Genomic DNA, 17,116 nt, shown 5'->3' on the forward strand with positions numbered 1-17,116 from the left:
TAACTGTACAGTAGCTCAAAAGTTGATTTCAAACTGAGATCTTTGGTGCAATATCCTGAGGAACAAAGTTGACAACTTGTGGAAGTTAATGGCTGCAGCCGGCTGCATAGGTTTGTTTAGATTGATATATTTATAGTGGTTAAGCAGTTGGCTTGCTTTCTAGAGGTTAGTCCTGGATTATCCCTACTCTGCATCTTTACACGTCTTTCTATTAAAAAGAGAAAAATGTTTTCTGCTTCTTGAGATAATGTGAGATAAACCATTTACCATGAATGACACTATTCGGCTCTATTTATACAGTATTTGAAGTGAAAACACATAGTTTTTGCGTCTTCGTTTCAGTCAATGTCCGTTTAAACAAAAATTTAAGAAATCTCTCACACATGTGCGCAAGGAACAATACACTATAGATATTAAGAGTGGTACGTACTTGAAAATGTGTATGGACAGATGACAAAATTGAATTACTGTTATAGGTGACATTCGTTTTTGCATTTTCCCCATTTGTACAAAAAGTTCCAACTTGGGAGCCATTTTCAAAAAGTTTTCATTGTTGTGTAAACACCCAAAACCAAGGAAATGTTTATGTTTTCACTTTTAAAATATTCTTGTGGAGACGGTTCCTTTTTTGTAATTGCAGTAACAGGTGAAAGAACTTTTCCCAAAAGATTTTTGATAGCTACTGAAAGAGCAGAGCTCTGATGATTGGATATGTAAAGTTAGATGCTTTGCAAAAACACAGAAATGTAGGTATTCCCTCTCTCAAGGCTGCAAGTAAAATACTAATATATCCAAGATACAATTCCACCTTGTTACACAATGTTGTCGATCTGGGCGAGAGTTTGATTCCACTGCAGCAAAATTCCCATATTTTCAGTTTGTCTTTAGAAATTTTAGAAGACAGCTTGTGTTAAATAGTCTTCAATGGTTCCCTGCTCTCATTTTTTAAAGACACGGATGCTGACGCTAACAGAAAATACTACATGTGGCCGCATAATCCACACCAATTTTCTCGAGTTTAGTACACTATTAATATGCGCTTGATTAATGAATTTCTACTATATTGTTGGTTGGCCGAGGTCCACAGTTTTGTGAGGAAAGCAGGGTTAGGTTACAAGATGATTTCTTGGGACGCTTTGTAAAATCAAGTCTCAAGTCTAAAAGAAATCACATAAAGAGTATAAGATAGAGAAAAACAGAAAAAAGAAAAGAGTTGGAGGAAGTGTGGAGGTCTGCTCTCTAAATGCGTGTTGCCTGTGGACGTCTGTGGTTGTCGAGTCTGCCCACCTCCTCTCCTCCTCTTCCTCCACCTCTTCCTCTTTGTTCTGGTTTCCTCGACCCTCACCGAGTCTCCTCGTGTCCACTGTCACCATAGCGCCACACAGTGGTTTGGAAGGGAGACACAGGGGCCCTCAGTGTCCCCTTTGGAACCACCGGGCCCCTTTTGTAGCGTCGTTCTTTTACCCCCACTCCACCACCCCTCCACTCCCCCAACCCCCCACCACTGTTCTGCTCCCCACCACAGTCACACACTACTGTTCCCAGCATCCACTCAACACTGTTTCCGCTGTGGGGGTGGAGGGAGGGGAGTGAAAAGTAGTCACGATGATTCTACACCTCCACCGACCCTGAACTCCTGAGCCCCCACGCATGCCCTGTGTGTATGTGCGCGTGTGTGTTTGCTATGCGTTCACCACCACCCACCCCCCCCACCAAAAAAAGAAAAAGAGGGCTTGACGAATTCTAGAGGAGGAACCAGGTTTATAACTTTTGATGCTGTTCTCTTGGCTGTTTTCTAAACTAGGTGTCAATTCACAACAGGCTTCAGACGTACCAGCTCAGCAGCAGCAGCACGGCTCGGAGTCCCGAGAGCGTGGCCCTTCTTAACCACCGGGGGGAGCTGCTTTTCCAGCAGGGGCCCCAGGGGCCGGTGCCTCCACCTCAGCATCCGCAGCTGCGCTCGGCGGCGAGCACCCCCGCCCACCACCTCCCCCTCCAGCAGCACCAGCAGCAACCGGCTGTCGGCGTGGCCGACCTGCGGCCCGAGACGCTCATCCAGTGTCAGCAGATCGTCAAGGTCTTCATGCTGGACAACGGCAGCCATGGACGCGTGGAGGCCTTCCTCAGCCAAACCCCCACACACCACCACTACCAGCATCACCATCACGGCCACCACCAGCTCAGTCACTCCGCCATGTCCACCCCCGTCCGCTCGCCGGACGGCTCCCATGGCAGCGACAACCACCAGCCGCCGCTGCCGCCCCCGCCGCCACCTTACAACCACCCGCATCAGTATATACCCCCAGACCCCCGCCTCAGTCTGCACCGGACCCCAAGCGGCTCTCGGAGCATGGTGTAAATAGATTTCATTAGTATTCTTTCCCCTTAGCACACCTTCACGCCAACCACACACCTCCCTCTCTACCTATTTAAAAAGTACATAATGTACATATATACATACAGATGAAAGAGCTATAATTAAAAAAAAAAAAAGTACAACTTATATGCATATATTTAAGAAAAATAAACTCAAGAAAATCCAAGATTTTAAAAGAAATAGAAGGAATAAACTGCATATACAAAGTTTTACTTGATTCCACATGTATTTTGAAATATTATGTAGTTTTAACAAATTTCTATAACTTTTTGTCAGTTTGGACTCTTGCTCAGAGTAACACTCGCAGATGTTTCCGTTTGTGGATGGATTCCTCGTAGTTTCAGTATTCACCACCAACGACGAGAGAAACACACAAAACCCTCCAAACGTCTTTTTTTTAAAAATCTTAATGGATGGACACGCAACCAAGGACGTTCTGCTTCTGTTCGCTTCCAATCGCCCCCGAACCTCTCATGCCTACTGTGCTGCACGTGCACCTGCGTGCATATAGCTGACACTCGACTGGAAAACGTGTGCCAAAATACATTACATACGCCTCCACTAAACACTGACTTCTTTGCACTTGACAAAACGCTAGGGCTAGAAGAAAAGAGAAAAAATGAAAGAAAAACTCCTTTTGCTTCAAGAAAATAGTCCTTTCAGGCTTATTCTCCCTGAAGGGGAACAAAAAATGAATAGCAAAAACTGATATTTCATAAAAAAAAAAAAAAAAAAAATCCTATCTACCCATTTGTGCTGCTGCTGATTTATTTATGTGATGGAGGGCCTTTTCTCTTCTCCCTGCTCCCCTGGATTTAAAAAAAGAAAAAGTAAAAAGGCATTGTCCGATAAAATGTCTTTGTCATCCACTTCTCCATTGTGATGTGGCTCAATATCGTCTGAAAGCACTCTCACTCAATTGTCACTCTCCATACATCATGCTACAGTGAAGTATGACGGGAATCAAAGGCAACCAATCACACGGATTGATGCCGAGCCAAAAAGTCTGTCCACGATGGTTCTGTTGATTGTTGTTTGTCTCTCTCTGTCTCTCTCTCTCTCTCTGTCTCTCTCTCTCGCTCTTCATATCTAATATTGTTGAGGAATTCTTGCCACTCTTCTCCGCCGCGGGAGAAACTGTTTTTTCACATTTTGAAATTGTTTGAGCCGACGAAACTGCTCTTGAACTTTTTCTGAAACTGCAGCAAATCACATATTCAACATTGTCAGCGCCTGTTTATCAAATGCTCCTTTGCTTTTTTTTTTTTTTTTTAAAGGAAATCACCCATGAATTTACATGAAGATCCTCCAGCTACAATGGTTTAATGTCAAGATCTGTGTTTATTTCTTTTTTTTATGGGTTTTTTTTACGTCGTGCCGCCATTGTGTGTTATCCAACGGTGGATAAATGCAAGACCTCGCTTGATGTCGCTATGACTCCCAGGTTTTGTTTCAGATGTTTGCGACTGTTTTTCTTTTTTAACCCCCCCCCCACAACCTTTCCGTCTGACATTTTCAAAAAGGCAAAAAAAAAAAAAAAAAAAAATACACACAGCTTACATTGCAAATGCTGGCATTAATGATATTGTTTGTGCTGTTGGCTATCCTGCTTCAAAATGAGAATGAAACAAAAAAGAATGCATTATCTGATCTCTTTCTATTTCACCTCAGCCTAGATTGTAAATACCACATTGGAGCAGTGTCAGAAAGGACAACCAAGCTACCTTTAGACCCCCCCCCCCCCTTTCAAATTGCCATCGCCCTGCCAGGCGTCCTTCATTCTGAAATAGGTCAGCGACTGCCCCAGCCTGAATGTGTCCATCTTTAAAACATAAGCCCCGCCAGGTACTGTGGAATGGATGTTCGGTTAACTCTGCACCCTCTCTGACCTCCATCTGTCTGATTTGTTGATTTATAATCACAAAGGCACTGCGGGGAGGTCTCTATCTCATCTTTTCTGTCCTTTCCCCACTTTGTGTCTCTCCGCGTGAAAAGACAAGAGGTGGCAGAGGGAACAAAAAAAAAAAAAAAGATCTGTTATTTGGGTTGGCAGGGATGATGGGTTCAAGTGTGTGTGTGTGTGTGTGTGTGTGTGTGTGTGTGTGTGTGTGTGTGTGTGTGTGTGAGAGTGTGTGTGTGTGTGTGTGTGTGTGTGTGTGTGTGTGTGTGTGTGTGTGTGTGTGTGTGTGTGTGTGTGTGTGGGGCATCCTACCTTTTCCAGTAAACAAACCCACCCTCTTCTTCCCTGTTCATCCCAGTAATTGCTTTTGTTTGTTATTCCATAGCACAGTGGGACAAATGAGGAGCTGTGACAATGAGTTTGACACTTTTACCGGCTGATACAAACTTCCAGAGGTTACGTAATACATTTTTTAGCAGATTACATCAGGAGTTCCACTATTATGGGGTTTTACAATGATTGATTGATGATGATTGTATGGTTGCTCGTTAATTTGTTTAAATCAACTTTCAGAGGTAATGTAATTGATTTCCTCATGCATGACATTAGTTTGAAAGCCTATTGAACCTTTAATTCCAAAAGTATTGAATTAACGTGCATGACTGACTTTGCTGTGAGGACACTAGTGGGAGTCAAAGGATCTTTTTTTGTGGTTTAACAGGAAAATATCGTATAAATAATTTAATTTTAATAGCAAATACCCTTCAACCACAAAATAGCTATTTGGGCAAATATGCTTTGGTGCCTCGTGGCAGATCAGACGGCTCTTTCGTGGCCATTTTTTTTTTTTTTTCCTTTTTTCAAATTTGTTTTCCCTGATGGGACAGTTTTTCTTCAAATATGTGTTAAAGCATTTCAGGGGAAGGATTGGCGTGTGTAAAAAAAAAAAAAAAAGAATGAAAAAATTACGACGATGCACACAAGAACAACTTGCATTTACGCTTGCAAGTAAACCAATGTAGCATTTTTTGGGGGAGTGTAGCGAATGAAATGGAAGCGTAGTGGAGGCTCGCTTTCACGAAGAAACTCACAAAAAGGGCTCTGCCATACCAGTGCACCGCTTCATGAATGACATGTGGGTCCTGTCTGGTTCTCCAACACTGTGTTTGCTCATATTAGTAAAAAAAAAGAAGAAAGAAAGAAAGAAATAGAAAATTTAGTGGGACTGTTTATGATAGGAGAGGTGGAGACTGGGTGTAACCGATATGAACTATCATCTCCCTCAGTTGGCTTTGAATCCCTCTCTACCTGTCTACCTGCAGTATATCAACATGCAATTAAAGATGATTTAAGTCGATTCACCACACTGCTTTGCTTCGGTTCTTGGATTCAACAGAAAACATCAATGTCACAATCGGAATTATTTGGTTAACACACTAAACCAGGTGATTTAAACGTCTATGTGTGCATGAGCTTGTGTGTAATATTCTGCTTTTTAAATGAAATATCTGCTCTCACACTCGTGGTTTTTGCATTAAAGCTTACTTTATCTCCACTACACTAAGTTCAGTTGTAATATTATGCCTTTTGGTAAAACACTCAAGTTTTGCCCACCACTTTCCAAGCAATGTAAACTGAAATAATCATGCTGGTGTAAAGAATGTCTGGCATCGTTTGGCACATTACCATTTTTCTAAAAACCCAGAAAGTCACATAATGTCCAGTGGGTTAATTCGAAACTTCAGATCAGTTGTGTCCAAAGTTTGCAACATTTAGTGGTTTTCATGCTTTTCTTTTCATTTTTTTTTTTTGGTTTGTTTTCACAGTGCTGGTTTGGACGCCTCCCTGCTCAGACGCACCTGATTCCAATTAGGTTGCCATCCAATTCTGCAGGAACTCATTTAAATCAGGTGTGTTGGAGCAGGGAACCATGTTAAACATGCAGTGTGGGAAACGCTTGCCAACAGACCAGTGTTCTGCTTTTGTTGCTTCATAAGTAGCTTTTTGAGGGGTTTATTTGTTGTTGCATGATTCAAATTGGATGCGCTGGCGACTTGTTTTGAAGCACATCAGCATGGAAGAGAAATTCATAGTTTCCAGAAGAATTTTGTTTTGTAGATGTTTTAATTGACACTGGGGAAGAAAAGAAAAAAAGTACAATCCACATCATTTTAATCTTCAAGTTTGTGGTTCAATGACTTGTTAAACGAATGATCCTTTCAAGAAAACTTTTGGACATAGATACATTTCCATATACAAAATATTTAGATTTTGCTCTTGTCATCCACAGTATGAAAAAAAAACAAATACAAAAAAAACTATCACCAAACTATTATGTATATACAAACATGGCTGTTCCTTCAATTCACATAATTGAAATCTAAGTTTAAAAGTATTTCAAAGCTGTTCAATAAGAACCAATCTATGGGCATTTACAGCTTTTATCAATCACTGCTTTTATTGGAAAACATGACATTAGCAGCTATGAACCATGTCTGGGTGGCTCACGCAGAGAGAAAAGCTTATCACCTTCAATTGCATCATAAATTCTGCATTTAAAATGTGCATCACGTTTAATTTGTGTGCAGCGACATGCATTACATTCATAGTAGGGTTTCAGACAGACTGAATTGTGTTCAGTGGCAAACATTAACAAATAGGGTGATTTCCAGTCATAACAGTTTACCGCAGTTGTGGGTGAGGATGCATCTAATTCGGTCTATTCTATGAATTTAGAAGATGAATCTTTTGCAGCTCTTCTATTTGCCAGGTTTTTGTTTTTTTCTCCAGACGATTAAAGACAGAGGAAGGTTTCCCAGTAAGATGCTGTACCCCAAAGACAAGACTTCACGTGTCCAATTATCGAATTTAAGCGTTGACTACATTAAGTCCTGGCAGTCACATCATTTCAACCTGAACGATCCCGGCTAGACAGGCGCTTCGCCCACGCTCCCCGTTCGTGTGAATTCTTCATGCCCTGATGGCTTCTCGTCCTCCTGGGCAGTTGTCATCATCCGCCAACGCTGGTCATGTAAAGAGAGTTACATCAGCCTCTCATTAAAAGCTGAACAGCTACTTCAGAACCGAGAGGTGAAGGTTAAGAGCAACCGAAAAACAAAGCAATAAATTATGTTAATGGATGTTTCGGATTTGAAATGCTGTCGTCGCATAAGATTAAAGATAAAAAAAGAAGTTGGATTTTGTTATTTTTGGCTAATAGAAACAGTATTTTGGAAGGTGACAGCTTTACTAAAATATCACCTGTAACAAGCTGTGCTCGTCTTCAGAATCCACTATCTAAAATCAGGATAATGATGTTGGCCCTGAGCCAAACCCATTTTTTCTCCTAATTCCCAAATGAGTGCAGAAAGAGAACATCCACAGCTTCCCTGCATTTGTTTCTCACTCCAAAAATCACCCGTGCATTTTTAATTTGTTTACTCTCTGTTTTACGCTCGTTGCATCGGTTCTGCTTGGCAGTATCCTGAGCAAAATCCTTTTTTTATTTTTATTTTGAATGAATACATGGAAGAAAAATCAGAAGAGCAGGAAGACTGAGGGGTTTTTACCTGCTTGATGCTGCCCTTGGTGGTGCAGAACTTGAAGATGACATAGCCTGGGATGAGTATCATGGAGGACAGAGCCATGAACCAGCCGATCACCTGGCCCCACAGGGGGTAGACGTACTTCCCCAAGGTCAGGGGGGTCATCTCAATGGCACTGAAGGTGAACACCCCCTACAAAACACAATGGTACACTTTAGCCCATTAAATCTTTAGCCAGTCGAGAGGAAAACATTGATTTTCATTGCTCATATTGCCAGAAAATAACCAAGTCTCAAGGTCTTTTTTTAAGACCGACAACGACTCTGATGCGATTCCTTCTGGTGTTCGAGGCCCTTTCGACATGAAAGCCTTTTAAGTTTTGCATTTACACGACTAGTTTATACAGAAAAGCGGAACGAAATGTCCTTTTCCTGTAGGGTCACTAGTGGGAGCTGTTGCTTGCTTTTATAATGAAAGAAAGTTGCATTTTCAGTGTCTCTGACCACCATTGTTACGTCGACAGACAACCAATTTTTGAATTTTCACATGAAAACAATGTTGTGTAAATAGGTCCGACAGCTGGATCTGCAGACACATAGAAGAAACCTGATCTTAATGTATTGGTAGAGTTTGAGTTATGAGTTAGATTACAGGAGAAAGAAAAGCATTCAGAGACCGAGTAACTGCTCCTTGTATCAGCCAAGTTTGTTTTTTTGGACCAGAGTGTGTTTAGAACTCTTGAAATCCGAATGCGCTGTCTAAATATTATCACAACATTTAAATAACACTGTGACGGCTGTGTGCTGTCGATAAAACTGTTCCACCAGTTTTATGCTCGCGCCAAAAGTATTTTTTTATCTTTCATCAACTGGTTCGTGGTCATAAACTCAAATCTTTTTTTTTTTTTTTTATAAAAATGTGTCCAAAATCAAATTATTTGTGATCATACATAATAATTCCGTGTTGGACCTGGGAACTATTTTACCAAGTGTTTTTTTTACCTTTTCTTTCGACACAAAATTAACTCATAAGGATGGAATAATAATTAAATTTCACGTGGAGGACAGTAATGTAATAATGAATTCATGCAGCCTTGAGGCGTTTGGCATAAAACACAATTAATTTAGTGTGTTTGCATGAAGAGCACTAAGGTTTTTCTAAAAAAAAAAAAAAAATTTACAACAACCAGTTGATGCTGAAACCCTTTAGGATGTTTACTTAAACAAAATTGGACATAAGGTTTTCAGTTACTGTCAAAGGGAAAAGTCACTATGATGCATCATCTGGGAAATAAGTAGCTGTACTAAATATCTGTTTTGTTTCCATTCAAATAAAAGGACCAACCAGCTGACACCATTTCACTTTGTGTGCAGAAGCCTTAAATTTTCAAATGTTCAAATGATTGCCCTCATGTCTTTGCATCAGGATCCACTTACAAAGACTTCCACATTCAGGGCACACTGTTTTTATCTACCACTGTAAGAGTACAAAAGATAAAGATGCCATTTTGATTTCCCTGAGGGTTCGAGCGTCGACCGGACGAAGTGCAAATCACATCCTGCCAGGAGCAACCGTTGAGTGAGGACATCAATCCTCTGCCTATTGGCACCTGCTGCAGCCTGATGGGCTCATAGATCTCCTGGAGGTGGAAGGGCTTGACAGGGTGAAAGAATTCGCCAGGTGAAGGGTCGGGGAGGTCAAATCTAGAACCGTTGTCCTCCTACCAGGCAGATGGCCGGCGTGAAGAACATCCAGCAGAGCTTCCACCAGCCGCACGGCCGGTAGCCGATCATGTCCTCGATGTCCTTATAAAATCTTTCGGCTCCTGTGACGCAAAGAGGCGAGGATGTTTGTGTTTAATGCGGAGATAAGAACCGCGAGAACAAAAGCCTTGAGGGGGTGGACGAGAGAGAAAGCTGAGTGGGCGGCGTCTTATCGCAGAGGAGGAATAGCAGATAGATATAATTTCCTGTTGGACAGCCGCGTAGGAAATTTACATGTCTTGATTCATTAGTGCTTCTCATCCAGATCGCGTCCAATATTTTGGAGCCACGATTGCATTAAACTCCATTCAGTAACATTTAATTGGAGATCAGTTTGATATAATAAAGAAATAGTTGTCTCACCATAAAACCAGGATATGGAAACGGTTTCAAAGAAGACGAGGTAGAGTAGACACATCCCACTGGCAGAGTAGTAATCGAACAGCTTGAACACGTACAGGCCGCCCTGGGAGATTCCATACAGACACACATATCTGCTTCAGAGGCTTGAATATTAACTCCCCTCTCTTTACTGAATAAAATATGCATGATAAATGTGCACCTCAGGTTGTTGTTCGATCATTTTGTCATTATGTATAATGCAGCAGGTTGGGGGGGGGGTTTTCTCTCTCCCTCCGGAGCGGCGAAAACGATCAGGTGCTCACATGCGCTTCATTATAAGGACCGGCTTTTTATCTAATATTGAATCTTACGGGCATTCACACGTGCGTTTAATCGAGACTCTGGTGCAACACCTGCGTGATGTTGGAGAAGCCGATGATGAAGGAGATGAGGCAGACGATGAGGATGAAGACCTTCTTCCTTTTCCTCAACACGCTGGGGTACTCGTCCATGAGAGCGGTGATGAAGCCCTCCACTGTGCAGAACTAACGCAGACGTCACCAAAGAGACACAAGTTAGAAAACTAGTTCACTGTCGAGGGGAAACTTCTGCTACAATCCTTTTAATATGATCACCCATATAACAAATTACAAAGCTTCAAAGCCAGAGACTTTTTTTTTTGTTAGTATTTCTCTTTTCGAAGTATTACCCAGCATGCAACTCCGATTTTGGAAATTCTCTCATTGATTTTATTTGAATTAATTAATTAACTCATGTAAATGAATATGGGCAAATAATTTTCCTGATGGGTCAAAACTATGAGTCAATTATGGTCTATAAATGCATATCTTTTAAAAGTCAGTGTCATGTAGTTTTGATGAAATGCTCTTCTTGCTCTTTATTGGCCAAGTTCTTGGCTAATAAAGAGTTTTCTCAAATAATTATGAACTATATTATTATCTTTTAATGCGGCGAAGCTGGGTAAAAGGTAATGAGTGTGAATCAAATAGAATAAAATACAGTTTTCATACAGTGTTCTGGAGCGACCTTATTCTATATTACACAAACAAGCGATGTGAGAGCATGGTTTATACCTGACTGTCCAGGCCCAGCATCATAAGCATGGAGAAAAAGAGGATGGCCCATAGAGAAGACATAGGAAGCTGGGTGACAGCCTGAGGATAGGCAAGAAATGCCAAACCTGGGCCTAAATATCACAAACACATTCACATTGTCATCAGTTAATATTTCAGAAAGTAAAATGTGCTTGAATTTGCACAATTATACATCTACTAGAAAGTGAGAGTACCTGATGCTGCCAATTGAGCCACGGGTTTCTTGGTGATATAGGACATGAAGCCAACAATGGAGAAGATGACAAATCCAGCAAACATGCTGGTGCAGGAGTTGATGCAGCACACAATGATGGAGTCCCTGAGGAGCAAAGATCCAAATAAACCATAGTGGACAACAAAAGAAGGGAAAACAGAAAGAAGTCCTTACTTGTACACATCGTTGTTGTAATGGTTGTAGCTTCCCAACGCGATGAGGGAGCCCAGGCCCAACCCATAGGAAAAGAAGATTTGAGTTGCAGCGTCCAGCCACACCTGTTAGACGACATATACACGCAGTTTGTGTTTGGAAACGATCGTGACGAGACACAAACGTGTGCAAACTCCGTACTTCGGACCGGATGAGCTTGTTGAAGTCCGGGGTGATATAGAAGCGGATCCCGTCAATGGCTCCTGGTAGTGTGACACCTCGGAAGAATAGGATAAACAGCATGATGTAGGGATAAGTGGCGGAGAAATACACCACCTGTAAGAGAAAGAGGCTCTTTTAAGAGACTGCACTAAAAACCTGCCACTGGCAATGAAAGGGGAAGACATTCTAATATGTACATGCATTGGACTCCGTGTTCTGTTGTCCCTTTCTGCTGAGACGGCGCCGGAGTTGCTTAAAATCTAATCACATTTTGCAAACAAGCCATTTGCCTCAAATAAATCCCGAATTAATCCACAGTCCTGCTTGATGCAGAGTAAAGACAGAGGCAGCAAGGGGAATATTTCCACAGCTCCTCTTTGCTGGAAGAACTGTAGGATGTGGAGTGTGGTTCTGTAGCATAATGATTATGCTTAATTGGTAATGTCCATCAAGGCCAGGGACTTGGGGGGGGATTCATTTTACTCAGAGCTCTCAGATGCCACACATTAAAATCCAATTATCCCTGGCAATGAATGTGTAAATGTGATTCTTCTCATACACTTTGCCTCAACTTTCTCTAATTCAAAAGATTCCAGGCACTCGGTAGAGCAACTTTCCCAAGTCGGTTCATCACCACTCAATCATCCAGATAAAATACAACATTTCAAACAGCAGAAAGAAACACTGGAGAAAAGTAAACGAGACACAAAAACATGTCTCCATCATTTTGAGAACATTTTAGGTTGTTGTTTGGCTCTGTGCTCAGCTGATATGAACTCATGATGTCTCATTTTAAACTCGACAGCTCCCGTCAAGACGGGGAGTAAATAATACCGTTCAACCAGGATCTCAGTTTCAACACAAAAAAAATAAGGGCAGGATTATTAAGAAGATCATGTTTCAATGTTGAAGAAACCAGCATCTAATTGGGAATCGTCTCTCTGGGATGACACCTTATTGCTTCCTGAAATTGACCCCCAGGTTGGAAACTGCTGATCGGATTAATTTACATGAATAAAAATTAATGCCATGTAACATTTTGAAAATATTGCTTGTATTCGGGTGTTTGTTTTTAATGTCCTTGCAAACTTTTATACCTCACTCTTGACTGGAGATCTGCCAAGCCCTTCAGCTGGCATGACTTTAAAAGTGGATGTTTACGTTATTCTTGTGTCACCATACGTCAATTAAAGTGACTCCTCCCATCCTGGCATGCAGCATCAGCATGGCCTCCTCAGTGTCTCATCATATTTGCATGAATGAAGCTTTAACGTACGAGAGGGGGAAGTAAGAGGATTCCGAGCGGAGAATGGAGTACGATTCAAGCAGGGAGTCTGACCTTCCCCGTCCACTCGACTCCTTTCCAGATTGAGAAGTAGACAAGGACCCACGCCAGTGCCAGGGTGCCCACTAAGGGCCAGCGCAGCTCTCCTGGCTCCTCCAGACCGTTGGACAGCTGGTGCATGTTGCGCCTGCAGAAACACATGCGCGGAATTCAGACAGGCATAAACAGCATCCAGTGAAACCGTGAAAAAAAATGCTCCTTCAGACGAGTCTTGCACTAAAACACTTTTGTATTAACAGTCTCACACATATGTGTGTAAACAAGAACAGGCTTCATTGACTCACTCCCAGAACTCGGTGACGGCGCTGGTGAGGTTGGTGGTGTCCGTCAGACTGTAGTTACAAAAACATTTCTCCGTGTTCCAGGGGTTATCACAGCTCTGCCATGGCAGCTCCTGCACGCACGCACACACACACACACACACCAAAACATCCGAGTTTTGTATTTATATGTTGACCCTGCGAACAAGTGTCTCCTTGACTCCTCAGTTGTCACTTTTTTTTCTTTTATTCGACAGCCTTGAATATCACAAATATAATTCTGGTATTCTGATAATGCAACCATCCAACAGTGGAAATGACTTAATTGAGCGATGGGAGAGGCCTTTTAATTTTGCTTGGCATTTTTCTCACAACTCGACATGGAGGTCTGTGCAATCTTTTTATTTTAGGTTTTTTTTTTTACTTGTTTGTCATTTGGTTTCTTTGAACCAGGTCTTCATGTAGAGAATCTAACAAATATAAATGGAGACAGGGAAGACAAATAATCACAGAGTGACGGCAAAGGTTGAATTCAATGCAATTTTAAGCTGCAGCGAGCAGAAAAAGCTTTAAAAGCATCACAGCCAACATTAAAATGCCACTTTAGCAGCAGGTGGCGGGACACTTTATGCTTGGTCATGGTCTATCTGTGTGCACACAGTCTCTCCAGAACTGGCATAGACCAGAAAACAAGATCTAACCCAGTGAGGAATGCATCTTCTTTAAAACTACGTGAATGATTAACCCATAGTTTGGAGTGTTGATTACCAGTATAAAGATACGTACCGATCCGAAGGAGTTAAATAGGTAGTAGAGTGCCCAGGCAATGATGATTATATAGTAGATGTTGAGCCAAAAAGAAAGGACAACTGCAGCCAGACCAACACCTGAAAGAGGGAGAGGCTCAGACTTTATGTTTGCCTACAAAATTAACACTTAAAGTAGCTAAACAATATAGGCCCTGAGAGGTAAAGTACAGTTAGTTACAATGTGCTGACAGTAACAAAGGCACCATGTTCGTGAAACAGAGAAACGAAACACAGTGTCACTCATCATCTTTGTCACAGTTTTTTGTTTGTTTTTTTACCCTGCTGTTTCTAATGTTTACTTGCCAGTGGCTTTCAGTTGGTGCAGCACCGCACTCACTATGACTGCTGCTGTCTTTGCAGGCTGCAGATATATTGTGCTTCACTGGAGCTCCCTGGGCTTGGAGGCAGTGGTATAATTGTACCAACTGAGCATTAGAGCAGGAAGAATAAAAACGTAGTTTTAGGTTTTTGCCTTTATTATTTTTTGACGAAAAAGGCTGTGTCTGATGTGAATTGGGGTTATTTTCATAAGAATGCTGAAGAAAAGACAATTTAAGAGCCAATGAAGTTATACTATGACTAATATCTCACAAAGTGAGAAAACTTTTGTCCAACATCTTAACCTCAAAATTAAACGCACAACCAATATTTTGGAGTTACCTTTCATCATTGGAATGAGTTTCCACACTCCCAGTCCTCCCACCGACATGAACTGTCCCAGAGATGTCTCCAGGAAGAAAAGAGGTATCCCAGCAAACACCAGGGTCAAAAAGTATGGGATCAGGAAGGCTCCTAACACAACGCCACACAAAAAGACATGACAGGACATTTCATGAGTTAATGAAGACAGTATTGACATATTTTAGAGCAGCGGTCTTGAACTTCTCGGTTCCTCCATACTTCTGAGGCATATTATACAATTATAGACTAATGCATATATTTGCCAAAAATATAATGCAACACAATTTACATTTGTATTCGTTTTATTTTCCACATAATGTAAAATGTTTTTTTATGTGACAATTAAATGATTAAAACAACAAAAAAGTTGTAGGCATTAAAAAGAGAAAGAAAATAGTTTTATAGTGTGTACTTTATTATTGCGTAGAAAATACCAGTACTGTTTGGGTTTTTTTATTAGTTCTTTGAATAGCTTCAATATGATGTTGAGGAAATAGATTAGTACCAGCTGTTTGCAGTATTGTGTCATGTGAAGCCGGGGTCTCACCTGAGATTGAGACCCCTGCTTAAGAGTCTGAAATATAAACTATTGACAATGTCAGGCTTTATGTCTTAATGTGACAGTGAAGCCATTTTACTGTAGCTTTGCTTTATCAAATAGATTCAAAACTACAAAAAATAATTTTAGAACTAGGAAAATAAAGGAATAAAGGTAAAGAAGCTCCCAGGTCGAGTCTGGTTTGGCCTTTGAAGCCTTTTCTGTGCAGAGTTTGCATCTTCTCCCTTTGCATGAGTTGGGAGGTTCATTCTCACAGTCCAAAAACATGTTTTTGAGTTTATTCAATATCTTCACATCACCCTATGTTTGTCCTGTGAAGTGCTAGCATTCTGCCCAGTGTGCATCCAGTGAGTTAAATCTGTATAGAGGTGGGATCGATCTGAAAGGATTCTAAAGTCCTCTCTAGTTTGTTTGGTTTTTGTATTTTAGAATGAAGTGGATCCTAGGATTTCTTAACTGAAATCCCCAATTTTGTGTTTAGTAAAACAGATGTGATTTTGCAAAAGTTTTCATTTCATTATGTTAAAAAAAAACTGTTTAATTGAGCTTATTTTAAAGTCACTAATTGCTTCAATCTCCGGTGCCGCCTCAAGGGACCACAGACCCCATGTTGGATTCATCGAGCTAGAGGACAATCCATGATATTGATCGGTTCACATGTAGGAGTCACATCCCATTTTTTCACCCTGCAACAAAGTTTTACTGCTGAAAGTTCTCACTCAAAAAGGCTAAATGTAAATCTCCATAAAATAGATTTGTTTACACCAGATTCAATTGAATAAAACATTTAAATGAAAATTCATCAGAACTTTAAGGAAAATGTTGTTTTATGGGGGATTTTTATTTTTTAATGATTGGAGATACATGAGGCAGATCTGTAAAGATGAAAACGAATACTAACACATGACTTACCGCCTCCATTCTTGCCACACAAATAAGGAAACCTCCAAACATTTCCTAAACCGATGGCGTATCCCACACATGACAGCAGGAAGTCAAACTTGCCCTTCCAGCTCCCTCGGTCAGGCAGCGCCTCTTTCTGCTCCTTGTCTGCAGGGGGAGCCACTGGGTCGAGTTCTTCAAAGGGAATTGCTTGTTTGACCTCAGAAGGGGAGTTCAAGGCCAACGTGCTCTGCCCAGTCTTCCCCATTGTGGGACCAGCAAGGACCAGTGGGGTCAGAAATCCACTTCGTCCTCACAGCTGCAAAAACCGTCTCTGCAGCGTCTCCGAAATCTTTTAGGCAAATTCACACGAATGTCCGCTGACTGATTATGCAGAAAGGCTGTGGAAATAAGAAAAAAAAAAAAAAAATTCTTTGCAAGCAGTGTCCTGAGTCAGCTTTCCCCCCCAGGTTTATATTACTGAAGAGAAATTGATGGTAAAAATTACATTTTAATGGAGCCTGGGGGATTTTTACATTTGGGGCCGCAAAACTACAAAGTAAACTTAGTTGCTACCACATAAATCTCAGAGAATATGAAAATCTAAATCAACTTTTATGAAAGAAAAAAAGAAGGACCATGCATAAAGTAAGACAAATCTTTAAAGTCAGAAGAGAATTGGTCATAGCGACCAATTAAAATCCCTGGAGGGATTTTCTAAAAATGTTCTGTAACGGTCTTGCTTGTGTTTCAATTCTCAGGTTATCTTACAATAAAATCTTTGCTGAAGTTAAAACATTTAAACTGGGTTTCACAGATATGAACCTAAAGAATAAAAAACACTTATATTATTCATGAAGATAGAACAAGCAAAAATAAATAATATTGTTTGATGTTCTTTCAATCGCTTGGGGCTAAATCTTACAAAAACTATTGCCAGACTAAATGT

At 41.0% G+C, this 17,116-nt stretch overlaps 2 protein-coding genes across 2 annotated transcripts in view; one reads left to right on the forward strand and one right to left on the reverse strand.

Moving 5' to 3' along the window:
- The window catches only part of iqsec3a (IQ motif and Sec7 domain ArfGEF 3a), a gene marked incomplete at both ends in the record, with an annotated part of 93,067 nt that extends 90,708 nt beyond the window's left edge, over nt 1–2,359 (forward strand). Inside the window, one exon of the mRNA XM_080517968.1 lies at nt 1,805–2,359. Within this exon, the coding sequence (XP_080374094.1) occupies nt 1,805–2,359 (555 nt within the window). The remainder of the gene's footprint in view (nt 1–1,804) is intronic.
- A 4,688-nt stretch (nt 2,360–7,047) lies between these two features.
- Nucleotides 7,048–16,435, reverse strand: LOC308146552 (sodium- and chloride-dependent GABA transporter 1-like; the record flags this gene model as incomplete). The annotated part of the gene is made up of 14 exons (XM_080518435.1): nt 7,048–7,300; nt 7,847–8,014; nt 9,547–9,647; nt 9,949–10,051; nt 10,341–10,472; nt 11,022–11,134; nt 11,237–11,361; nt 11,431–11,534; nt 11,611–11,745; nt 12,971–13,103; nt 13,261–13,370; nt 14,023–14,123; nt 14,706–14,837; nt 16,198–16,435. 14 exons carry the CDS (start codon nt 16,433–16,435, stop codon nt 7,205–7,207), a joined length of 1,791 nt encoding a protein of 596 aa, XP_080374561.1. The 3' UTR covers nt 7,048–7,204.
- Between the last annotated feature and the right edge of the window lie 681 nt (nt 16,436–17,116).

The sequence above is a fragment of the Blennius ocellaris genome (genome assembly GCF_963422515.1).
Source record: "Blennius ocellaris genome assembly, chromosome: 22".
In the NCBI taxonomy this organism is placed as follows: Eukaryota; Metazoa; Chordata; class Actinopteri; order Blenniiformes; family Blenniidae; genus Blennius; species Blennius ocellaris.